The 26821-nt window shown below is 44.1% G+C and overlaps 1 protein-coding gene across 4 annotated transcripts in view; it reads left to right on the top strand.

Annotated features, from left to right (window-relative positions):
* Positions 1-1443: 1443 nt before the first annotated feature.
* Positions 1444-26821, top strand: part of LOC129193690 (oocyte zinc finger protein XlCOF6-like) — a 33244-nt gene continuing 7866 nt past the window's right edge. The window contains exons 1-5 of one of the 4 annotated variants that reach the window (XM_054798300.1): positions 1444-1944; positions 3674-3783; positions 3859-3956; positions 4165-4243; positions 6313-6696. In XM_054798300.1, coding sequence (XP_054654275.1) covers positions 3936-3956; positions 4165-4243; positions 6313-6696 — 484 coding nt within the window. In that variant the 5' untranslated portion in view covers positions 1444-1944; positions 3674-3783; positions 3859-3935. Of the gene's footprint in view, positions 1945-3673; positions 3957-4164; positions 4244-6312; positions 6697-26821 lie in introns of all 4 variants that reach the window. The other 3 variants (XM_054798216.1, XM_054798475.1, XM_054798390.1) reach the window with 3 other exon arrangements.

The raw sequence follows: 26821 nt of genomic DNA on the forward strand, positions 1-26821 counted from the left end.
AGCAGAGAAAGCCGTACACCTGTCAAGCAAATCAAACGTAAGAAGGTTGTAAACAATGCAGGTCAACAAAAGGCTATTTTAGAAACACAAAATCCTTCTTTAAGGACTTAATAACAACATAACATGAGAAAAGAGCCCGCCCCATTATTTGAGAAGCACTGAGGTAGGAAATAACATCAAATGAGATGTTACATAACCATGATCTTGTATTGCTTTTCGTTTTGTGTCTTAGTCCTTATAAATAACAAAATAACTCAACAGATTTAAGCAAACTCATCTACTGTATGTTAATAAGATATACATTTTCATATTGCTTGGTTAACACAATACATTTGTGCAGTGCACATGACAACTGGTATACACGACACCCGCAACGTTTGTGAAAGCTTATTAATACATGAAGTGCACTGAATACATTGTAAGTGTCAAATATTGATGTCGCAGAGCATTTAATTGTGCACGCACGCGTGCGCACACACGCGGCACCATTGAAAAAGTTCATGAGAAGTTTATTAATAGTCACCATTTATCAGCCGCACAGTTCGAGTTGATCTGGAGTAAATACTGTGTTTATATGTATGTACCAGCGTCGACTTTTCTGAATACTGAGTTTTTTAAATAATCTTTATTTACAACAAACACGTTTACAATAACTATTCAAATAACAGAAAACAGAGCAAACATAGCCAGGGGTTACATTAAATAAAAAACTTTTAAAGCAGGTTTTGAGAGCCTTTTTGTTATCCAGGTTTATCTATACGTTGAATATATTGTTCAGCATCTTTGAGGAAGAAAATGAAATTGTTTTTTTTTACTGCTATATTTGCATTTGTGGATGAAAAATTGGCCGAAATGATCAATAGATTTCTAAGAAAGAAAGCCTTTTCTTCTTTCTTAGGTCTCTTGTAAAAGCAAACATTTTCCCATGACAAAAAGAAGTCCTTTAAGATGTAATCGAAAATTAATCTGCTGACGTCCTGCCACAGTTTTTTGGAGTGTGGACAGTGCAAGAACAGATGTAAAACAGTCTCTGGGTGGTGCCCACAAAAAGCGCAGTCCGTATTAATATCTCTCCTAAATTTCATGTCGTGATCAGCAGAATAGTATTTGTGAATAATTCTGAAATATACTTCCTTCACCTTGCTAGTGATGAGGTTTGAATACAGAGTAAAAACAGCAACAGAGGCGGAGTGTCGTCGCCATCCGTGATTGGTCAAATGTACTAATAAAGCCGCAAGCAGCTTGGCGCTCTCTCATTGGCCAAATTATGGATATATTGGAGAAACATAGGGGAGAAAGATAGACAGATGCGGAGCTGATTGGGTGAGAAAGTTGTAAAATTTTGGAATAAGGGACGCTGGATTGGTCCGTAGCACCCGAACGTTTATAATTTGACGGAGTGAGGTCTTGAGAGATTACAATAATACCGTCGCTACAATATTAACAAAAAATTCAAATGAAACAAAAATTATACACGTATAATGCGCGGCCTTTTTTAAGTCTAATAATTCTGAATCAAAATAGTCCCATCATGTATCTTCACAAAACAAATTTCGATGATTTACCGGAAGAATACGTCACAAATCAACAAAGCGCATGAGCAAGGAGGCCGCCATCTTGGAAACACATTTCCATTTCTGGGTAGTCTTCCGAGGACAAAAAAACAATTGATAAATATTGAAAGTATTTAATGTGAACGACACAGAACAAATGAAGTGACAGTGAGAGACAGAAACATTAATTTCAGTATAAACTCGTCTCAGTGAACTTTGAAGCTTCTCAGGCTATCTTTATCTTGCTAGCTGCTAACAAAACCCGGAAGACCAGCGATTAACTACGGATGTGAATAAATATTTGTAGTGGAGAAAGAATGATTGCAGAGTACGAAGAGGAACTTTCTCGAACAAGGGAGAACGAGCGACGTTAACTACTGGAAGCTTTAAGGTATGTTGCACTGAGCTGGTTAGTTTAACTCTTACTTTCACATGCTTATAAGCTTTTTGTTTGTGCATTAACTCTGCATATAAAAATGTTTTCTCCGTGAACGTCCATTTTCTTGATGTACGCCACATCGAAACTATACTATTGTGATAACTATTTTTCATTTCTCTGTGTGTTTATCGCGTTGTATTGATACAATGTTGATGTTGTTATTTATATATCGTCAAAGCGGGTGTATTTTTTTTATCGACAATGTAATGACTGTTAGGCAATGGCAGCTCGACGTGCTCTAAAAGCGTTTAAACTCAACATTACTCACCACCGACCGGGGTTGTCTCTCTACTGTGATAGCCAATTACTTTTTGTCATCCCGTCGGCGCCTTCAAGCTTTTCAAATGTTTGGAACAGTGACATGACTCCTCCTCGTAGATGGAGGTCGATACTATGCAATCCCATACCGTTTTTTTGCTTATATGGACCGTCACCCCTGTTGCTACCAATGGCGGGGTTAGCAATTTTGGGGCCGATGGCGAGCATAGCCCGGGCCCTCTTCTTTTAACACAAAAAAGCATGAAAAGCAGCCTCAAAGGCCCCCTATCAATATACATCCTTTCACTAAATTAATACGGTGTGAACAGAATGGGAGAATAAAGTTTTAGATGTAAAACCAGTGTATGTCAGATATTTATTTTTTAACAAAAAACAACCCGCCGTGTTTTTTAACACATAGGTGAGGTGTCTGGAATTCCACCTACGCGGTAGGTGGCGCTGGCTAGGCCTGTCATGATAACAAATTTTGCTGGTCGATAATCGATTTTATCGGAAAACATTTTTTTAGACCATTTTTGGTACTCAAGTATAGCGTACGGTGTACTTGTGTGAGACATTAGCTTGGCACAGAAGTTGCCTGTATGTGTGTTTTTGCAATGTAGCCAGCGACACTGCTTGTGAGAGCGCACCCTTTTCCACTGTTTTGTTTATATTTGCCTAACAAACGGCTTGCAGCTGTGGCATTCGCCTAAAAAACCATCGCTTCTGCGCCTTCTTAATGTTAGCGTATGCTGCATTTATTGTTTGATTAATCGATTATTGTGACAGGCTCGTTGAAATTTCTTTTGCCGACACCGTAAGGAATCTTGAGACATTCAGTAATAAGACAATTAATTTTTTGCCGTCCTCTTGCCGTTTCCTCTTCTTGGACCCGCTCTGGTAAGTTAGCTTCATTTTAAGTAGCTTCACACTTAGCTTCTCACAAACTCACAACTTCTTCCTCTTCAATGTTTAATAGCGGTTGGCAAACCAACTTAAAGTTGTACTACCGCCACCTGCTGCACTGGCCCACATTATTTCCTGACTGCTCAGGCTTTCATCATCACTGAACAGTCCATTGTAGTGTGGGAGAGATGGGGGCAGGTAATATGAATTTAGCTTTGAGATGTTTTTTTTGTAATGTTATTTGTTTGTTTAGCATTCTAACAGAATTATACATGAATATAGTTGGGGGTGCTGCTGGCTGTGGTGGCCCTGGGTCATGCTGGTTGGGGGGCTGTTGGCATTTGCCTACTTTTCCTTAATGGTAGGTCTGTCCCTGGTCACTACATGGCATCCGAGCTCCCATGAAGACATGAAATGAATCTAGCCTCCAGGTTGTTTCATACCCTGCTAGAAAAACAAAGATGTCAAGGGAATACATGATTGTTTCAATATAAGTCAAACACATTAACATTTCCAGAATATCAAGCCGCCCAGCAGAGGTCTGTACTACAAAGCAGTTCGCTGATATTCTTCTAGTAACTTTTGCTGATATTCTTTTGGCGTGGTTGCATATTAAAGGAAACAGAGGTGTGGTATCGCCAGATGTTCAAATTCAGGTATTGTGACTACATTATCATGTTATTAAAACTTTATTATTAAAAGAAGTTGCTGACTTAACTGGGATAGGCTCCAGCTTACCCGTGACCCTAATAAGGAGAAGCAGTGTCGAAAATGGATAGATGGACGTGATTGACTTACGGGTACGTCTTATAATGCACACAGGTGATTTAATTGTTTTTTTTTTTCTGTAAGTTTACGCTGATTTCCAAGTGCTCATGATGCCATGTGTCATGATAATTTTGTTAGTTTTGCCATGCAGAATAACACTGAAAGGCATATTGCCTGTGTTAGACGTGTATTTGAATGTTGGCATATTTACCCTGATTTAAATTGTGTGCCATTGAAAAGCAAACAGGTCGAAGATTGGACAAGGAGGTGGAAGTGACGTCACAACAAGAGCACGCCCCATCTGGATTACGCATGGAAGGTAAATATTCACATTTCCTCTCATTTTCAATGTATTACTGATAAATATTCAAACAATAAAGGACAACTGTCTTATCTATACTATTTCTTTCACTAGCTTCATTGTTCCTAATGCCTCATTGGCGGCATCATACACATTACAACTCCAATGCCGCCCTCTTTCCTCCTCTTTGGTGTTATTTATTTGGTGTCATCTCCTTTCTTACTCTTTCGGAGTTCATATGGGTTGGCAAAGTAGCTCATTTGCGCGTTACTGTGAACTACTGGGCTGAAGTGTGGAGCACAAGTTTTTCAGCAACAAAAAAATATTCAATAAAAATCAGCAAATCAACTGGTAAGGTTGCCAACTTATGGAAAAATGAGGGGAATAAATAAGGCACACCTTGGCAGGGCCAACGAACCCATCTGTTTTTTTTGTTGTAATTGCGTGGAACAAATGTACTATTTGACACAAACCTGAATTTTAATTGATGCCTGTTTTTTTTTTTTAGAGTAATACTAATACATGGGAAGTTCTTTGTTTAACAGTATATTTTTTAGTCAAAAACACATTTAACGGAATAAAATAACAATTTAAATATCTTTCTCATAAAAATATGTCCTGCTTAATATGTAAAAATGAGTATACTGTAAACTGAGTGTCCAGGTTTATGACAGCGCAAGTGTATCCAACTTCCAGCACTATTAAAACTAATTTGACAAAAAGAAAGTAGAGTGTGCTTATTGTCTGTGCTATTTTGCGCTCATTGTCATTAAGATACAGGCATCATGTCTGAATTGAACAGTTATAATAAATACTAAGAGCTTCAGCAAATATTCTTTGGTTAGCTTTAAAAAAAAAAGTCACCTTTGGAGTCTGCAGACCAGAGACGAGGCGGATAACTATAGCTAGCTACCTGCCGCCAGACAGACAGTTGAGTCAGGCAAAATGTGTAAACAAAGATGGTAGAATAGTCTAAACTTCAACACGCTGACATCGATTAGCCTTAGACTGTGACAAGCTGTTGTCAATTGACGCCACATTTCACTGAATATTTTTTGTTCTCACCGTAGTAAGGGACACCCCTGGTCTACTCAATATGGAACGCGTGCTTCTATCTGGTCGCACATGCACAAGGTAGATGAAAAATTCACTCGCAACATCGCAAAATGCAACCATTTAGTTGCAGTCTGGAGCCCTGAATGAAATATATTTGTAGTTACAGCATGGAAAACGTGTACATAACCTTCTAAATATGTTTTTTTTAACATTGCTAGAGCCCTCTGGATATGAAATAACATCCCTATAGTCACCTTTACTCTTGTATTGCGCAGTATAGTAGTCATAATAACAGAAAAGCCATTTTACATCAAGACTGGTGCTCGTGTCTGTCACAGTTAGGCCTATCACGATAATCAAATCAACTGACCGCATGGTAAATAAAACAAACGCCGGCCTCGATATATTGACATGTTAAAAAATGTTTAAGCTAAGAAAGTTGAAATGAGATTGAAACATGAGAGATCACACACGCTGGCATAGATAAGCTTAGCCTGTGACAAGCTACGCTACTTTTTATGGGCTATATTTCATTCTCTTGATAATAAGAAACAAAGTGAAAGTCAACACAAGACCGGTGTCCTACGTCTCTGCTCACACATGCGCCAGTGCCAAGTTTGCCAACAGGGCAGACCGGCGAGTCCGGTGCATGTTAATCAAAAGAAAACGCAGTGAAACATTTTCATGATATTTTAAAATATTTTCAAACTCACTGTGGTTGATGTGTGCGTTAATGCGTTAATGTGTGTGTTTTAATCTGCCAAATATCTTACAAACATACAGAGTGTGTATGTGGTCAACGTCTTTGTTTGGCTCCCCACCTTTATCATTGGAAATGACACACTGTCTCTAGGTCACATGGTTGAAATGCAGCAATACTACCCATGTGTCAGCTGGAAGTACCCTGACACTGAGGAGATTCTCACAGACCTTGTCAGAACCTATGCTGGTGCAGGACAATGCCTCACGTGACGATGCAAATCAAAGCTGCACTTGTATAAAGCCCGTCTTTGTCTTCTTGTGTCCTGCAGACGTCAGTGAAGATCATCTTCCTTCTGAGCAGCAGGATTGGAACTCCAGAATGGAGAAGGAGGAACCTCAGACCGCCCGCCTTAAAGTGGAACAGGAGGAGCCACAGCCCCCTCACATTAAAGAGGAAGAACCACAATCCCTCCATTTTAAGGAGGAAGAGGAGGAGCCACAGCATGTCCACATTAAAGAGGAAGAGCAGGAGCCACAGCTGCCTCACATTAAACAGGAAGAGCCACACCCCATCAATTTTAAGGAGCAAGAGCCACAGCCCCCCTATATTAGAGAGGAAGAGAAGGATCACCGCATCAATCAGGAGGAGCTTGAAGTAATGGAGGAGTTACCAGTTGTTGTTGGCCCTGTGAGGAGTGAAGATGAGGACAAAGGTCAGAAACATTTTCCTTGCTCGGTGTGTGGTGAAAGATTCTCTCACAAAGGTAGTTTAAAAACACACACGAGAGTACATGCTGGAGAGAAATCTTTTTCCTGCTCAGTTTGTGGTCAAGGCTTCGCTAAGAAGTCAAATTTGAGAGCGCACACACATGCGGGTTTGGGTGGTTTAGAGAGACATTTTTCAATACCAGTTCAAACCATGGTTTATGGGGACCCTCCTTTCCCTTCGTCCTGGAGAGACACAGGAAACAGTAAAATGCTTCTAAAAAAAATTAGGAAAATTTCAGTGTACTTAGAATTACATCATGGTTAAGTACTGCAGAGATATAACAACTTGACATTCTACAGAATTATGGGGACGAGGTGGGAGGAGGCGTTTCCAGGCACAATGGTGACTTATGAGGACACCACCTGTTTATGGGGATCTTACCCATACACAAACACACACACGGCAAAACCCTTGGTTATGAGGACCGTGTTGGTTTAACTGGACATTACCCATACACAAACACACACGGCAAAACCATTGGTTATGAGGACACATTAACTAGTGCTACATGGCAAACCATCACTGAGGAAGTACCACAGTGCAAGAGTTTTGAGTAGCTGGAATGTTTTGTCGTGTTTTTTTTTTTAATTAGATTTTGTATGGAAAAGAAAAGGCTCCCACACACTGTCTCACTCTTTGTAGATATTTATTTCAACATTTCAGTCAAACTGACTTTGCAAGCTTAGCTTTTGGTATAAAATGTGCAAACTTTTTAGCTACACAGAAAACAAGGTGCATGATACCGAATGTCCATCCATCCATCCATCCATTTTCTATACCGCTTCATCCTCATTAGGGTTGCGGGGGCATGCTGGAGCCTATCCCTGCTGACTTCGGGCGACAGGCGGGGTACACCCTGGACTGGTCGCCAGCCAATCGCAGGGCACATATAGACAAACAACCATTCACACTCACATTCATACCTATGGACAATTTAGAGTCGCCAATTAACCTCACCTGCATGTTTTTTGGGAATGTGGGAGGAAGCCGGAGTACCCGGAGAAAACCCACGCGCACACGGGGAGAACATGCAAACTCCACACAGAAATGCCCAAGGGAGAATCGAAACCCAGTCTTCCAGGTCTCCAGGCTGTTCCTGTGTTGGCCAACGTGCTAACCACTAGACCACCGTGCGGCCCGATACCGAATGTCATCAAATAAAAAATAAAACTGTGCAACTTTTGTTGTCCAAAAATTAACAATGAAAGTAACAGTACAACCGAGCTATGCATACAGCATCAAATGAGCAAAGACATAGTTGAGAATCTGTAAAATATTAACATTAATGTGAACAGTACAGTAACAAATAATTTGTGTGTCTGTGGGCTACAAGACCCTTTTCCTTTTGAACATTAGGCCCCTGTTCCTGACAAAATCTCGTATGTTTTGAACAGTTCTGCCTCTCAAAGCAGCATCCTCTGCACGTTTACACTGCTCACACTCTCTTTGTTGCAAGCACTCAAGAAGGGGAGTCAGGGGGGCATGGTCATTTCTTGTAATTGGTAAATAGATCTGGCAGTCATCTGCATAAAAGTGATAGGAGATGCCATGCTTTCTAAAAATTGTGCTAAGTGGGATTAGGTACAGAACAAATAGGATGGGCCCCAGGATTGATCCCTGGGGGACTCCACATTCAAGGGGGGCAGTAGATGAGGTGGAGTCACCAAGTCCCACAGTAAGGCATCTCCCTGACAAGTAAGACCTAAACCAATCAAGGGCAGTCCCCCTGACACCCACACAGTTTTCCAAGCGAGATAAAAGAATAGTGTGGTCCACTGTGTCAAAGGCAGCAGTCAGGTCTAAAAGCACTAAAATGGCTGAACCACCATTATCAGTCATTAAAAACAGGTCATTAAAAACCTTTAAAAGTGCAGACTCAGTGCTATGAAAGGCCCTGTAACCTGACTGGAAGGTGTCTAAAATCCCATTTTCATCTAAAAAAGGCTGCATCTGTGTAAGAACACTTCTTTCTAAAATCTTTGAGATAAAAGGTAGTTTAGAAATGGGCCGATAATTTGATAAAATCGAAGGATCAAGACCTGTTTTTTTTAAGCAAAGGTTCAACAGCAGCCTTTTTACAAAAGGAAGGAACAATACCAGAGGACAGGCTGCTGTTGATGATATCACAAACATAGGGGCCAATAGTTGCCCACACCTCCCTAAAAAAGCGAGGGGGGAGTGGGTCAATGGGAGAGGAAGAAGGCTTAAGACCATCAACTACCTTGGTAATGAAGGCCAGCGACACAGGTTCAAACTGATTAAAAACTTTAGAGCACTGTGTCACTGTAGACAAATTAAAAGAGGGGGGTGATATATTGGCTCGTATAGACGCAACCTTATTATTGAAAAAGTGCAGGAAATGTTCACAAGTGTCAGATGAGACTTCCAGTGTCGTGGATGGACTGGGGTTTAAAACAGAGTCAATAGTTTTAAAAAGAACACGTGGGTTGTTCATATTTTTTTATATCGCATCTGAGAGGTATTTTGTTTTCTCAGCCTTCACTATGTTTTGATAACGCCTCCAACTGGCTTTGAGGGTTTCAAAGGAACCTTGCAGACCATCTTTCTTCCACCTGCGCTCGGCCTTTCGGCATTCGCGGCGTGCTTCTCGTGTGACATCGTTGAGCCACACTTCCTGTTTAGTTTTAGAGCGCATGGTTTTACGCGGGGCTAGACTGTCCAGGACATCAGCACAGGTAGAAGTAAAGCAGTTCATTAGCTGCTCAGTATCAAGAGCAGCGTCTGGAGCCATTGCAACCCGAGATGCAGTGGCGAACAGAGAGGCAAAGGCAGAGGACGTGTCAGGCTTGATGAAACGGCCAAGGCGAGCAGGAGCAGGCAGGGTGGCACTGCAGTGCAAATCAAAGTCAAACATGACCGGACTGTGGTCAGAGAACACTGCATCTCCTACAGAGACACTATCAACAGCCAGTCCATGAGACAATACAAGGTCCAAAGTGTGTCCATATATATGTGTAGCTCCTGTAACATTTTGTACTAAATTAAAAGCCTCCACCAACTCTAAAAAGTCTTTTGCCATAGGCGTAGAAGGGCAGCAGACATGAATATTAAAATCACCCACAATTAGCATTCTGTCAAACTTTATCAACATTGCAGCGATAAAGTCAGAAAAATCCCGGATAAAGTCATTGTTGTGTTTGGGTGGTCTGTAAATGACCACGCACAACAGCGGCTCAGACTGTCGCAGTTCGAAGCAGCTCACCTCAAATGAGGAGAAAGACACCATGGACAATGGCTTATGGTGTAAGGACGTTTTTAAAATAGTAGCGATGCCTCCTCCACGGCCGGTAGTTCTTGGCGTGTTAATGAAGGTACAATCGGGAGGCAACAGCTCAGAGAAGGAAGCGGACTCACCGGCATGAATCCAGGTTTCAGTGACGAATAATAAATCCAAAGAATGCTCCTTAAAGAGGTCCTGGAGGATAAAAGTCTTGTTTGAAACTGACCTCGCATTCACCAGTGCACACTTCGTTGAAACCCGAAGAGCCGCTGAAGCTGCCCGGTTCAGCGGCCGGATGTTGCCGGGGTTCACGCCGCCAGAAGCAACAGGAGAGCGGCGAGGGCGCAGCGCACAGTGCTCTTCGCGCCGCCCAACGATGGGCACCAGCCAGGCCCCAACGGAGGTGAGAGAACGCTGAGAGATGAAGCGGCGAAAACAATCCTCAAAGTCCCTCGGAACATTACGTGGGAGCCTTGCCGTCTCGGGAGAAAGCGCCAGCCAAGTTTTGAGCTTTACCAGTCTTCCACCTCGTGCGCCCCGGCGTCTACGTTTCCTGGGAAGCGACGGCTCCGCCCGAAGCAGAAAGTCTGGTACGTCAGACAGGTACGACGGACGCGGTTTATTTGGCCCCCATTGCTCTTGTCTCACACCAGCGGCTACAGATGTCCTCCTCTATGCCCGGTTCTTTTTTTCTGCTCCACCATGAGCTGCAAGTGCAAGTGTCTGAGCCAATGCAATGGTTTCCCATTTGTGGCCTTCATGCCCCTTTTGAAATCCAGGCTATGTCTACACGAAGACAAAAGGCAGATAATTTCAAATACGTTCTCTGTAAACATGGAGCTCGTGCTGAGAAATTATTCCAGTGAATACTGTATGCTTTAGTACAGCTGCCAGGCCTGTGTGTGTGTGTGTGGCACTGTGTCGACACAACGTCTTGCAAACAGACAAACTACTTCAACAACCAAAACAAGGCTGTTGACTACACGTGCAGAAAATGTTAAATAATTAAAAGGATAGCCTAACACGCTGAAATTGTGGAGATTTATCATTTACAGAAGAGACACAGAGGTGAATTTTACTGAGATTTGTCATGAAGAAAGCAGGAATACTGTCAGTGAACAGACTGGTGCTGGCAGTTAAAAAAAACCCAAAAAACTGACAGAATGGAGTTATCTGGGCTGTTGTTTGTGTGTCACTTGCAGCTCATGGTGGAGCAGAAAAAAAGAACCGGGCATAGAGGAGGGCATCTATAAAAAAGTCAGTAAATTACATAAAACATACATGACGCTGGATCTGTGACATCATCATTGTAGGAAAAGTTGTGGGGAGGCAGTAACAGCAGAGACGCTCAAAAATCTTTCCACTGTGGACCGTGGTTTCAAAAAAGCTTGTTTTCAGAGCCCCAAAATGCCGGTGTCATATGGATGATACACGTGTTTCATAAAAATCTTTTGCAATTTGGCCAGAGTTTGTTTTCGTGTGGATGGGTCTTTCCTTCATCTGTTTAATCCACTATTTCCTCCTTATCTATCTGAGAGATCTGTATCAGCAGAAAATTCTAGCAAAACTAAAAACTGTTAAATTTGTCCGGTCTCTAGGGCATCTTGTGATTTATACACATAACATTATGTACTAACTTACTGTACTCTGCAAATAACCGTATTTTCACGACCATAAAGCACACCGCATTAAAAGGCGCAGTCTGGTACTTGTGCTATTTTTGGATTTAACACATACACAAGGCGCACCATACTATTGGGCGCAGGTATGCACGCTAAAACATACCGAACTTGACGAACCCACTTGAAATCAGCATGGTCATCACTCAACACAACAGTCTCAGTCATGGTGCACAACTAAAAACATCACACAGCAACGCAAACACAGACAATTACCTCTATTTTTGCAGAACAATAACTAACAACTATGTAGCTCAAACATGTAACTTTAAGAGCATTTGCACCAAAACACTACCGCAAAGCACGCTGGGGAACAGGAAGTGCTCCCAGCAACGCTACAATACGCTAGCATGCATGCTATTGTATGTTTAAAAAAAGGCAGCAGGAGCAACACTGAGTACAGAAACTATTTTTTTCTTTTTCTTTTTTTTTCCTTTTTTCCCCCCTGTCCTGTCCAGCCTTTAAGGCAGATAGAATTGTAGATCTAAATGTGTGCTCAACAGATTTACTTTGCCAGTGAGAAGTGTGATATACACTTCCCTTGTTATACAGAATTTATTTGACTAAGATGCTTGTTATTAAGCAAATTTGGAGCGACCGGACCGGAGCAGGAGGAGCCAGAGAAGAAGAGAAAAGAAGACGGGGGGGGGGGGATAAGAGGGGGACAAAAAAAAGATAGAGACAAGGACAACAGCAGCAACAACAATTGTGGCAAGAACAGACAAGAGATTCAAGAGAGTTTTATTGTCATGTGCATGGTAAAACAGCAGTTATACCATGCAATGAAAATCTTATTCTGTTCATTCTCCCAAGAAAAGAAAGAAAACAAATTAAAGAATAAGAACATAAGAAACATAAACACATAAACATATATACCAATAAATTAAGCAACAACAACAGACGAGACATTAATACAAGTAAATAATACAAATAAATAAATAAATAAAGTGCTATGAGTGTGTGCGTGTGTTGCGTGCGGCGTGTGCGAGTGCTTCGTTGAGGAGCCTGATGGCCTGTGGGTAAAAACTGTTTGCCAGCCTTGTGGTCCTGGACTTCAAACTCCTGTAGCGTCTGCCTGACGGTAGGAGTGTGAATAGTGAGTGTTGTGGATGTGTGCTGTCCTTGATGAGGTTGTGTGTTCTTCGTAGGACTCTAGATTTATAAATGTCTTGCAGTGTGGGGAGGGCTGCCCCAACAATGTTCTGTGAGGTCTTGATCACCCGCTGGAGTGCCTTCCTATCACGTGTTGTACAGTTACCGTACCAAACAGTGATGGAGGCGGTAAGGACACTTTCGATAGTGCATCTGTAGAAGCAACTCAGGATTGTGGTGGACATGCCAAATTTCCTCAGTCTTCTCAGGAAGTACAGTCTCCTTTGGGACTTCTTCAGAATTTGTTGGGTGTTGTGAGACCAGGTGAGGTCCTCGCTGATGTGTGTGCCAAGGAACTTGAAGGTTTTCACCCTCTCCACCTCAGTCTCATCAATAAACAGGGGTCTATGCGGCTCCTTTTCCCTTGTTCTTGGGTCGATGATCATCTCTTTAGTCTTATCTGTATTGAGAAGGAGAAGGAGAAGGTGAAGGAGAAGGAGAAGGAGAAGGAGAAGGAGAAGGAGAAGGAGAAGGAGACAAGCAGAAACATACAGAACTACATCAGCAAATAAATGTCTGTGACAACTATAAAGACCCTGACGGAAAGGACAAAATAATATCAACAACCACAATGACAATACTGCATTGAAAGAGTCACACATAATTGTAGTAATGAAATGATTGATAGTGAACAGTGACAATAACTGTAATGCATATCATTGTAAAAAAAACTATAGTCATACTGCTGAAATCACCGTCGTTGTAATAAAACCAACAACATAATAACACCCTGGTTAACTCAGTGAGTAATGTGGGGAAGTACGTATGTACTGTGAGTGTGCATATGTACAGGTATCTCTGTATGTGGGGAAGTCTTCATATATATAAAGGTGCAAGAATGTGTGGGCATGTAATTGTCACTGAGAATGCATGAAAGGAAAGGGGCCGCCCCCCACCTCCCAGAGAGCCCCGCCTCAAATAGCCAGGCCAAGCCCCCGCCGCCAGAAGGCCACCAGGCCCACAGGGGCAGGCAGCAGAAAGATCAGCGCCCCAAGAGCCAGCCCAGAGAGCCCTCCCCCCCGGGAAGACCAGCAAGGGGCCGCAGAAAGGTAATCCCAGCCAAAGACAGGCCGCCGCTGGGCCGGAGGGCAGCCAACCCCTGAGACCATCGAGAGATCACACCCCACAAAGGCAGACGAGTACCGGGGGCCACACACCGGCAGGCCCAGAGACACCCCCACAACCAGAAAGAAGCCCGCCCACGCCGGAAGCGCCAATCCCCCCCCACCGCCACCCTCACCCCCAGGGAACGGAGCCCGGCCAGCCCCCGCCCGACCCCCGACACAGGACCGCCCCGCCCAGAGATGCAGGAGGCACACCCCCCACCCACCCGGCGGAGGCACGGGCGGCAGAGATGTAACACCCAGCACCTCACCCCACGGAGCAAACCCCTGTATGCCCCCCCCCCCCCCCCCCCCCAAAAAAAAATAAATAAAAGCGCACACACACACATACGCACGCACATGCACACACGCACATACACAGTGGTTGACTGCCCGACATCCGGAAGCCCCGCTCTATCCCCCGTTGGTAACCCAAGGAGCAGCGGAGCCGGGTACCCCGGGGTCCCAGACATACAACCCGGAACCCGCGGCGCGGAGAGTGCGGACCGCCGGGGAGCCGGAAGACACCAGGCCACCCCATCCCAACGGTAGGACGCCGCCAGCAAGGCAGACAGAGGAGCCGGCGAGGAGGAAAGCGGGCAATGAGCAAGCGGGCGAGCAGCCAGGCGAACCACCACACGGCGCCAGCCGACACCCGCGGGGCAGCAAATCCCGGAGAGGGAGCGGTAGTGCCGCACCCCAAGCCACAGGGAGGCCAAGCACCAGTGCCGAGAAGGCGAGACCAGCAGCAGACCAGCCAACGGACCCCACCAGCCACCAGAAGCCAGACCAGTCGCATGCCACCAGAACTGACGGCGCACCACTCACGCACCGGAGCCCCACCCCCGACAAGCCCGCTGACATGACCAAGCCCGAACCCACCAGACGGCCCCGCGCCCCAGCAGCCACCGCAGCGCAGTAACCACAAGCCCCCACGGTGGCACGCGGCCCACCCGCAGCACCGGAACCGCCCCCCGGAGACTGCCGAATCCACCCCAAGAGCGCAGAGGCGCCCGCGGCACGTGTTAGTCCAGGGGAAGCACCGCAAGCCGGCCCCCCCGGCGCAAGCCCCGGCATCAACAGGCACCAGCTGGCCACCCCAGGGAAAGGCAGGCGAACCAGACAACGGCCGCGACGGCCAGCGGACAGGTCCACGGCCACACCCCCGACCCTGGCGGGCAGGCGTCACGGAACAGGCATGAGGCACCCCAATCCAGCCCGCCCCACCCGTGTATGTGATAAGGTGTGATTGTGTTTATTATGCAATTAAAAAAATAAATAAAAAAAAATAAAATAAAAGAGGACAGCTATGAAGAGCTGGTCTGTGTCCCTGAGGGGTGTATCTGTGTGCATGTATATGATAGGGGTGTATATGGATGATAACTAATGATGTAATCAAAATCTGGGGACAGCTGCCGCTGGCCCCTCACCTGGCCAGCCCCCCCAAACCCTAACTGTCTACTGTGTGATTAAAATTGGGGGGCAACAGGTCAGTGGCATGGTAGGGGCAAAGGAGCCCCTGCAAGACAACTCCCCTCCCCAACCACGCCCGACCGTAGGCCACCCCCCAAAGTCCTATATGTATGTGAGGTGGTACAGTGGAACAGGAAGGACGGGGGCCCCACATGCCCACACCACAACGACGGCCAAACCGAGCAGGGGGGGACCAAGGACACATGACCAACTGGGCACCCACCACAGCCCAGCTTCGGGCGAGCCACAGGCCGCAGGACACACCACAGGCCCTACCCGGCCCGCCAGGATGCCCAGTCCGGCCCACCCAACCCCCCAGAGGCGATACCCCCAGTGCCCCCCAACACCAGAGCCCCACCGGAGATAGCGTCCACAGTGCCACCCCCAAACCGCCAAACACCACGGACCAGCCACACACCCCAAGGCAGACCCCACCACCACCAGAACAGCGGGAACCGCGGCCCCGCGCACACCACCACGGCCGGCAATGGAGCAACACTACGGCTACCACAAGAGAACCGGACCCCACATAGAGCGGAGCACGGCCACACCCACGAAGCACGCAAGCCAGAGGCGCCAAGGAGAGACAGAGAAGCAAGTACCGCACGACAGGGCCCACGAGAGGAGCAAACGCCGCCCCCCGCCACGCTGCAGACCAGCCACCACGCCACCCCCCCGCCCATCCACCAACACGCCAAGGGAGAAACCCCGGAGGGAGGGAGGGAGACAACCGCCAGCCAGGAAGCAGAGACCAGCCAGACACCAGCAAGTAGCAGGGACTACCCGCCAGCCCGACCCCCAAGCCCCCCACCAAAGCCACCTCCGACCGCCCCACCCCGGAGCAAACATCCCCTTAGCGATCCCGGCCAGCGCCACGCAAAAGAACACCACGCCGCTCGCACGCGCAACCAAAACCCCCAAACTCCCCGCCCACCAAACCACAGAGGCCCCGTCCCTGAAGGGCGAAAGCAAGAGTCAGTTAAGCCCATTCTAAACATTCTATGTCCTGTGTAGTGTACTCTATGAAGGATTTTAAACTGAATCAGCTGTAGGTTGGGATTATTGATTAACCGGGAAGCATTGAGACATACCGGCTTCCAGAATTCAGGGTCACAGCTTGTAGATAAATCTGAGTTCCATTTGGAGATTGGTACTCCGATTGTGTTGTCATTTTTTGAAAGTAGAACATATAATTTAGATAATGTTTTAGGGGCAGATATTGGTCAATAGTGGTATTGCTTTCCCATGATATAGTCCTGAAACTTGCTCTAATTGTAGATTTAATTTGTATGTATTCAAGAAATTTGTTATGATTTATTCCATACTGTGTAACAAGGTCGTTGAGATGAGATAAAGTTGTGTACTTTAATAATATTTTTCATACAACTTATTCCTTTTTCGTGCCATGTTGGGAAATTTAAAGGTTTCTTTTTAAGCAAGATGTCAGGATTATTCCAGACGGGAGTGTATTGGCAAGGAGTGAGCGAGAATTTAATTATTTTTAGAAATTCCCACCAAGCTGTCAGAGTGATGCTTATATTTATACTTTTGAAACAATTATTTTTCCAGAGGATTTGGCTAATGAAGGGCAGATTACAAATTGGGATTTCGTGGCTAAGTGATTGTTCTATGTCTAGCCATAAGTAATCCAATGGTTTAGGTTTGATCCATTTTAAGATATACTGTAACCTGTTTGCAAGGAAGTAGTTGAAGTTTGGGAGTTCTATGCCCCCATATTCTTTAGATTTTTGTAATGTTTTGAGACTTATTCGGTCTGGCTTTTTCCCAAAAAATTGATTTATATATAAATCTAATGACTTGAACCAAATTATAGATGGTTTGGTGGGGATCATGGAAAACAGATAATTAACCTTTGGTAAAATCATCATTTTCACGGTGGATACTCTGCCTGTAAGTGAGATGGGCAAGGTTCTCCAACGTGCAAGATCATCCTCTATTGACTTCAGTAGAGGAATATAATTCAAGCGGATCAGGTCTGACAGGTTGGAGGAAATGTTAATACCCAAATACTTAATGTTCCCTGAACACAGTGGTATAGAGGGGGTGCTCTGGAAACCAAAATTAATGGGCAGTACTGTGAATTTAGACCAGTTAATGGAGTAATCTGAGAAAGTGCTATAATTGTTAATGAGTGAGATAGATTCGTGATGTGAAGAATGTGAATTATCTAGGTAGAGTAATACATCATCAGCATAAAGGCTTATCTTATGACATAACATTTGCGTTGTGGATCTCTTTAATATTTATATGTTGTCAAATTGCAGCTGCAAGAGGTTCAATACAGATAGCAAATAGTGAGGGAGAGAGCGGACACCCTTGCCTAGTACCTCTTAGTAAAGTAAATTCTGGAGAGATGTAATTGTTGGTCCGAACAGAGGCCTTCGGGGTGTTATATAGTATTTTAATCCATGTTCTAAATGAATCTCCAAAGCCAAATTTTTGTAGTGTTTCAAAGAGAAATTTCCAGTTTACTCAGTCAAATGCTTTTTCAGCATCTAATGAGACAATTGTGGTTTCTAAATTATAGATGATAGAGTAATCAATCAGATTGATTAGACAGCGTACATTGCTAGTTGTACGAGCAAGTTGTACTAGCTAGTTGCGGTTGTACTTTATTGAAAATATATTATGTAACACAGTACTCATACTGTGAAATCATCTTTAATTGATCTGATTTTAACAAACACCCCCCATAAGTACACAAGTATAGGTGTATTTGCAAATGATCTCAGTGATCACTGTGCCATTGCAGCAACAAGAAATACTAAAATCCCCAAATCTAAGCCACATATTCTCTTGAAACGAGATTATAAAAATTTTTGTGTGCAAGCTTTTCGGCATGACTTGGCCACATTTAAATGGAGCAGAATCTCCTTATTCAACGATGCTGAGCTGGCCTTGAATTATTTTTACGATGAGTTCAGTCGCATCATAAATAGGCATGCTCCCATCCGAAAATTTAGGGTGAAGGGACGAAAAAATCCCTGGTTTTCATCTGATTTAGGAAACCTCCTTAAGGATAGGGACGCTGCCTGGGCAAGGGCTCGAAAAACTAAATCAGAGGCAGATTGGTTCAGTTTTCGGCAACTTCGTAACAAATGCACTTTTTTAATCAAAAAAGCTAAATCAGATTTTTATTTGACTGAATCAACAAAATATCTAAAAGATCCCAAAAAATTTTGGCAGGTCATAAAATCAACTAATCATGAAAGGACTAGTGACCTGCCAACTTCTCTGATTTCTAATTCAGGACCCGTGTCTGATAAGAAAGCCATCTTAAATTGTTTTAATGATCATTTTATTTCTGCTGGCTCCTTGTTTGAGTCCTTACATCCCGAGCTGTCGAAAGCTGATCCAGCCTATGTGAACTCACCCCTGGTCCCAACATCAGTTAGTGGTGGTATGGCCTGTCTTTTTGAGTTCACTGCTGTGACTGCCTCTGAGGTTCAGAGTGCTCTGAGGAGACTGGACACAAAAAAAGCTGCTGGACCTGATAATGTTGATCCTTTTTTCTTAAATTTGGCTGCTGATTTCATTGCCGAGCCTCTAGCGCATATTTTTAATCTGAGTTTTATCAGCAATAAAATACCCAAAGTTTGGAAGTCTGCATTCGTTCTTCCCCTGTTAAAAGGAGGCGATCCTTCTAATATAAATAATTATAGACCAATTTCTAAATTATGTGTATTAGCGAAAGTTTTTGAAAGGATCGTCAGTGATCAATTAACAGACTTCTTAGTGTCAAATAATATTTTATCATTGTTTCAATCTGGTTTTAGAAAACAGCACAGCACTGTTACCGCCGGTCTTAAAGTTTTAAATGATTTTATAGAGGCTCTGGACAGTAAGAAACATTGTGTAGCTCTTTTTATAGATTTATCCAAAGCCTTTGACACAGTAGACCACGGACTCTTGGTTGAAATCTTACACAGCAGTGGTATTTCAAAATCGGCCACCGATTGGTTTTCTGATCATTTAACCAACAGAACTCAGTGTGTGCAGGCGGCAGGATCCACCTCCACTACTCTGGATTTGTTGAAAGGGGTGCCCCAAGGATCGGTTCTGGGTCCCATTTTATTTTCATTATATATCAACAGTCTGTGTACTGATGTGTCAAACGCATTTTATCATTTTTATGCCGATGATGCCATTATTTATTGCTGTTCACCCTCACTAACTCAGGCTTTTGACTTTTTACAAGCTGCTTTTAATGTTGTTCAGTCTCGTCTGAGGACCCTGAAATTGGTTTTAAATACAGAAAAAACCAAGCTCATGGTCTTTTCAAATTCCAGTGTGTTACCAACAAACATGCCAACCGTTGTAACGCTTCAGGGTAACACCATCGAGCTGGTTTCTAATTATAAGTATTTGGGGTTCCTTCTTGACCATGACCTTTCCTTTAAGGCACATATTACAAAATTAATTTCTAAACTCAGGGTGAAACTCGGATTCTTTTATAGAAATAGAACTTGTTTTTCAATTGGAGCCAGGAAACTGCTTGTTTCAGCTACATTTCTCCCTGTGATTGACTACGGAGATGTGCTGTATATGGGGGCTCCTCTCAAGTGTCTCCAATCTTTAAACAGTGTCTATCACAGTGCCTTGAGGTTTGTCACTGGTGATGGTCGCCTTACACATCATTGTGACTTATATGTAAAATCAGGACTGCCCTCTTTAAGTGCGCATAGGTATACACACTGGCTGATCCTGATTTACAAGGCTCTGCTTGGCTTAGTCCCAACATACTTAAGTACTTTACTCCAGAGATCTGAAAGTCAGTATGCCCTGCGATCGTGTGACATCCTCCATCTCGCTGTTCCCCGTGTGAGAACTGAACTGGGGAAGAAAGCGTTCTGTTTTGCAGCCCCCACAGCGTGGAATCTTTTACAGGCTGAACTAAAGCTCTCGGAACTCATTTCTTTTGGAGCCTTTCGGTCCTTGCTGTTGGACAAAGAGCGTGAGACCACAGAACAGTGCCTTTGTTTTAAATAGTTTTTTATGGATTTTATTACTAATCACTTGCATTTTACAAAGTATGTTTGTTAATATACATTGTATGTAATCTTTTAGATTTGTATATTTTATCCCTTGTGACGTGTGCTGCTAACCTCTTGGCCAGGTCACCCTTGTAAAAGAGATCCTGATCTCAATGGGTTTTTATCTGGTTAAATAAAGGTTAATAATAATACTCATGTTATTTTATCAAGCGTCATCCACAAAGCCATCAAAGTCCTCATCTTCTGTGTCCGAAATGAACAACTGAGCAAGTTCTTCATCGAACACGGCAGGCTCCCTCTCGTCATTATGAGAGTCAGTGTCGTTCCCGTGCGGCTCCTCAGAAAGAATGCCGGCTTTCACGAAAGCTCAAACAACAGTGCAAGCAGACACGTTAGCCCAAGCATCCAAAATCCAGTCACAAATTGTGGCATAACTCGCACAGCGCTGCCTCCCAGTCTTTGTGCTCGCCCTCTGTCATCCAACGCTCCCACGCCGCTCGCAACTTGACTTTAAAAGCCCTGTTTACGCCGACGTCCAGCGGTTGGAGCTCCTTTGTCAAGCCTCCTGGAATGATGGCAAGCTCAGTTCATTTGGTGCACGCGTGGAAAAAACCATCCAGTCTCTTTATGTACACGTCACTCAGCCACTCTTTCATTTTCGTCCATCCAGCCCTTCCGATTAGCCTTCACGATGACTCCCGCTGGAAACTTTTCCTTTGGCGTCTCCCTTTTAAAAGTAACCATGGGTGGAAGTTTCTAACCATCACCATGGCAACCAAGTACAACAGTGAAAGCAGACTTCTCGTGCCCCGTTGTGCGTATAGCTACCGTGCTGGTTTCCTTCCTCTCAACTGTGCGGTTCACCGGGATGTCAAAAGTGAGCGGCACCTCGTCCATGTTGGTGATGTGGTTGGGCTGGATTTTTTTTGTCGGCGATCTTTTTACAGCAGAAGGAGCGGAAGGTGGCCACCTTTTCCTTATAATCCACCGGCAGTTGCTGTGCCACAGTAGTCCTTGTCCGGATGGATAGATGGCGCCGTTTCAGTTTAAATTGTGCTTCATAAGCGTGTCTCTTTGCAGGTGCCATTTTCGAGTGTTCTTAGCCAAACCAAATGTTGTTTTGCACAGTGCACATACGGGCACGATATACGTACCTACTGGGGGCGTGTCTTTAGCGTCCTCTTTCACGCCCCACCCTTCCCCCTCCTGTCCTCTGTCACATCCGCATTTGCTTTGCTGTCCTCAATCACCTACCTTCAACCTCAATCTCATCAAGAGACTTTCCCTGGAACTTTGCAAGCGATCATTTCTCCATTGCCAGTTGAAGTTTGGAGATTTTTGCAATTTCTATAGTTGCCTCTGGCAGCCGATAATAGTCTCTATGGACCCGAATATCATGTGCCAAAAAGTTGGCAAGTTGGTCCAGCTCATTATCCTTGATGTTGAGTATTTGGGACAATGTTGCTACATGCTTATTCAGGATATTCAGGATTCTTTGCACCACATACAGTATGCGCGCAAACTTCCTGGGCACTGTGGCCATCCAAAAAGGAAGGGATTATCCTTGTGCACAATACATGTGTCTCTTTTGTCCGCAATAAGTGCTGCTGCTGTGAGGACCTCAGGACTCAATAAAACGGCAACCTTTCGCCCTCTTTTGCCCATAATTTCTACCCTGCTGAAGTGCTTGGCTAGCTTTTGCTCAACTTGTGAGAGGCCAGCAGCTATGTCCTCATGGAGCTCAGTCTGATCTCTTCTTTCAAAAGACTCGAGTGTCATTTTTGAGACTTCTCTTGCGCGACGTCTGTGGAAGATAGTTATTTGAGCAAGAGTCACTTTGGCAAGCTCTGCGTAAGTCTTTGGAGACTCACGCTCTTTCAGGTTTTCAACAGCCTCAACTGATTTCTTCTCCAGGTACTGGTGCAAAAGCTGAACACCCTCTGTGAATGGTAAGGTAGATGGTTTATTAAACTTTGATTTGGTCAAAGTAGCAAGCGCCGTGTGGGAAACAAGTCCTGTCCATTCTTTTGTGCAGAGATGTATGAATCACTCTGCTGCTTTTATCATCTGTTCATCCTCTGCTGCAATGGCCCTACAGAGAATAATGCCACCGATCTTCTTGAGCGAGTGTCCCAATGTCGATGCAAGACTTGGTGTGTGATAACAAGTCTTCTCTTCATCATAACCAGCAACTGTTCTTATAGCTGTGATGACTTTATAGAAGTTTTTTGGTTTTGTAGCATCTTCAAAGCTAAAAATAGTTTGTTTTTCTCAAGGTCACCAACAGTCTGCCCATTTGTCAAGCCTTTGGTCTCATATACTAAAATTTTGTTGGATCAGTTCCAAGCTTGTTGTAGAGAGACTGATTCAGTTGTAGTATGAGGAAATCATTTCGAACTACAGATGCTACCTCATCTTGCCTCATGTTTTTAAGAACCTTCCATACTCCAGGGGAAATTGCTTGGGCACATGTTGACTCTGCAATATCAGCTACAGCCAAGCATTTTTGCTTTACCAGTGGCTTCAGATTCTGAGACTGTTTTAAAAGGGCACCTTAGTGAATGGCACCACAGCTCTTTACGGATAAACATGCCTCTACAGTATGCACAGTGCACAAAAGTTTTGGTATTTACAGAGTCTTTTGATTGTTTTGATCTTCTTTTTACTTTCAGTTGAGGGGTGTGTTTATAGGAATTTTTGACCATTCTTCCAATAGCGCATTGGTGAGTTCACACACTGATGTTGGTTGAGAAGGCCTGGCTCTCAGTCTCCGCTCCAATTCATCCCAAAGGTGTTCTATCGGGTTCAGGTCAGGACTCTGTGCAGACCAGTCAAGTTCATCCACACCAGACTCTGTCATCCATGTCTTTATGGACCTTTCCTTGTGCACCAGTGGACCTTTCCTTGTGCACTGGTGCACAGTCGTGTTGGAAGAGGAAGGGGCCCGCTCCAAACTCTTCCCACAAGGTTGGGAGCATGGAATTGTCCAAAATGTTTTGGTCTCCTGAAGCATTCAAAGTTCCTTTCACTGGAACTAAGGGGCCAAGCCCAACTCCTGGAAAACAACCCCACACCATAATTCCTCCTCCACCAAATTTCACACTTGGCACAATTCAGACCGAAATGTACAGTTCTCCTGGCGACCTCCAAAAACAGACTCATCCATCAGATTGCCAGATGGAAAAGCGCGATTCATCACTACAGAGAACGCGTCTCCACTGCTCTATAGTCCAGTGGCGGCGTGCGTTACACCGCTGCATCCGGCGCTTGGCATTGCACTTGGTGATGTATGACTTGGATGCAGCTGCTCGGCCATGGAAACCCATTCCATGAAGCTCTCTGCGTACTGTACTTGGGCTAATCTGAAGGCCACATGAAGTTTGGAGCTCTGTAGCAATTGACTGTGCAGGAAGTCGGCAACCTCTTTGCACTATGCGCCTCAGCATCCGCTGACAACTCTCTTTACATGGCCTTCCACTTCGTGGCTGAGTTGCTGTTGTTCCCAAACTCTTCCATTTTCTTATTCAGTATTAAAGCTGACAGTAGACTATGACAGTAGACTGTGGAATATTTAGGAGGGAGGAAATTTCACGACTAGATTTGTTGCACAGGTGGCATCCTATGACAGTTCCACGCTGGAATTCACTGAGCTCCTGAGAGCTTACCATTCTTTCACAAATGTTTGTGAAAACAGTCTGCATGCCTTGGTGCTTGATTTTATACACCTCCGGCAAGGTCAAGTGATTAGGACACCTGATTCTGATCATTTGGATTGGTGAGCCAATACTTTCGGTAATGTAGTGTGTGTGTTTGCAGAGACTTTATACTTGATATATTGTTTCAGGTGTGTTCGGTTTTTATTAAAGTGCATTTTTTGTGAACAGAATATTTGTTTTTGGCTGTTTTGATTATGTATTTTGGATTATTGCAATTGATTTTTTCATGATACAATTCTTATTTTAAATATCTTTATAAGAAATAAGTATTTATCTTTATAAGGGTGCACTTGCATTATTACACCATTATTATTATATTAGTTGAAAAATGGTATCAAAACTGCAAGAATATTCCTTATCGCAATAAATTATGGGACAATTTATTGTCCTGCAAAATTTGTTATTGTGACAGGCCTAACTGGCTCACTAAAACACTCTTCTCTTAATAATCGCACACAAATGATGGAGTAAAGCAGGGGTGTCAAACTCAAATTCACAGTGGGACAAAATTTTAAATTGAACAAAGCCGCGGGCCAAGGTTGAACAAATGAACCTTTTAATGTGGAACCAAACAAGTTTTGATTTAACAATGAATATTGAACAAGCAAGGCTTATATAACTTAAAAGTACAGGCGTGAAAAATCGAGTTGCTAATAGTACTACTAATAATAACAATAGTAGTAATAATAATAATTTAAAAAACATCAATAGCATATTAAATAAAATTTTAATAAAAATTGAATGCCTCCTTTCTGTTTGCAGCCTTCTGAGATAAATGTCAAAATTAGCTTCTTACACAGGCTAATAAATTTGAAAATAAAAAAACATAACTATGAATAAATCAACCATTCAGACCTTGGAGTAGCAAGAAAAAGTGCATCGAAAATGTATTTACTGCTCATTTTGCGACACACTGATCTACTCTGATGTGCCCAAGCCAGACACCTGCCATCTTTTCATTATCGAACAAAGGTGTTCGTCAGTCAGACGTCTCCTGTGAGACGTTTTCGTCATCTTCATTGAGGAGAAAAGTTGCTCACATAAGTAAGTGCTACCAAACATGGAGAGCAATTGAGCAACTTTGGTGCGGAGCTGAGGCGTCGTGTCAGGGATGAATTTTTGGAAACTGTGCGGCCCCGACAGCATCAGACTTTGACTTCAGCGTTGCATTACACTGGAGTTCAATCAGCTCCTTTTGGAGCTTGGTTGGTGCTTTTTCCACATCAACTGCGAAGGGATTACTAAGCAGTTCAAATCTAAGTTTCTGGACATCAAAGTCGCCAAATCGCCGGCTAAACTCAGCGCCGAGCACACTGAGCTTTTCAGCAAACTGTGCACACACGGCGGTAGAGATCTGCGTTTTTATGGTTTGGCAGCAGGGGAAATGGCCAAAGTGCGCTTGTAGCATCTGCTTCTCCCACAGGCGCATCTTAGTTTTAAAAGCTCTCACTGACGAATCCATATCTGTGATGATGCGTCCCCGCCCTGCAGCTGTAGGTTCAGCGCATCAAGGTGGCTTGAGATGTCACACAGAAAGGCGAGCTCACACAGAAACTTTTACTCCCGGAGCTCTGCTGTGTCCTTCCCGTTGCTGTCCAGAAGCTGACGATATAACTTGCCTTTACGGCAGCCTCACTTTGTGTTGTGGCTTTTGTGAACATTTTCTGCCGTGAAAACAAAGCTCTTTTCATTTCCTTTACCTTCTGGCTCCTTTCGGTCGTGTCCATGTCCTTATATTTGTCCTGGTGTTTTGTTTCATAGTGTCGTCTAATATTGTACTCCTTGGTTACTGACATGTTGGCTCCACAAACAAGACAAAAAGGTCTGTCTTTTCCATATGTAAACAGATATTCCGTCTCCCATCTGTCCAAAAAGGTTCTATTTTCTGCTTTTCTTTTCGCCATAGGGTAACACAGTGACAGCTGTAGTTTGAGGTCGCAGTGTGGTCCGGGGGAGAGGAACGGGGATACGGAGTCCACCGGGGGTTTTAGCCGAAGGAGTGTGCACAAAGACGGATCACTACCTTCTTAATACATCTATGACCGCTACCATAGACGCTACTGACACAGACGAGGGGGCATGTCTGCCTCTGTCGCGTTGTTTTGACTTGCCAAAACAACAGCAGAGCATCATGGGATTTGTAGTATAAGCGGTGAATGTGGCATTACAGCGCTGCCGCCGTGCAATACTGGCGGGCCAGCTCTAATATTAATTTGAAATTGCCTCGCGGACCAAATATAATTACACTGCGGGCCAAATTTGGCCCGCGGGCCAGAGTTTGACACCTATGGAGTAAAGTAATCCAGCTGTAAACGCAAAATCCTAGAGTGTAATGTACTTCACATAAATTCTAAATTTGGAAATAGAAATGCACTACCACTTGATCTTGGGCTAAGTCTAAGAAGCCCAACCAACTTGTGCAACTTATTGTGTCAATAAATACATTCAGGAAGACATGTCCTCATAATCAGGACTGTGACATGCCCATCCCCCACCAATCACACACACAACTTTGCTTCATCAACGTTTAAAATGTAAGCTCCTATTTGACAAGAACACTGCGTCCAGACAGTCCTGCACTGTCACAGGTTTATAACATGACAATGTGTGGACTTCAATTCCAACTAAAAGAACACTATTGTGTAAAATATTGACATCACAAGAATACAAGCAACTTGCATCATCATCCT

This window comes from Dunckerocampus dactyliophorus, chromosome 1 (genome assembly GCF_027744805.1).
Source record: "Dunckerocampus dactyliophorus isolate RoL2022-P2 chromosome 1, RoL_Ddac_1.1, whole genome shotgun sequence".
NCBI lineage: Eukaryota > Metazoa > Chordata > Actinopteri > Syngnathiformes > Syngnathidae > Dunckerocampus > Dunckerocampus dactyliophorus.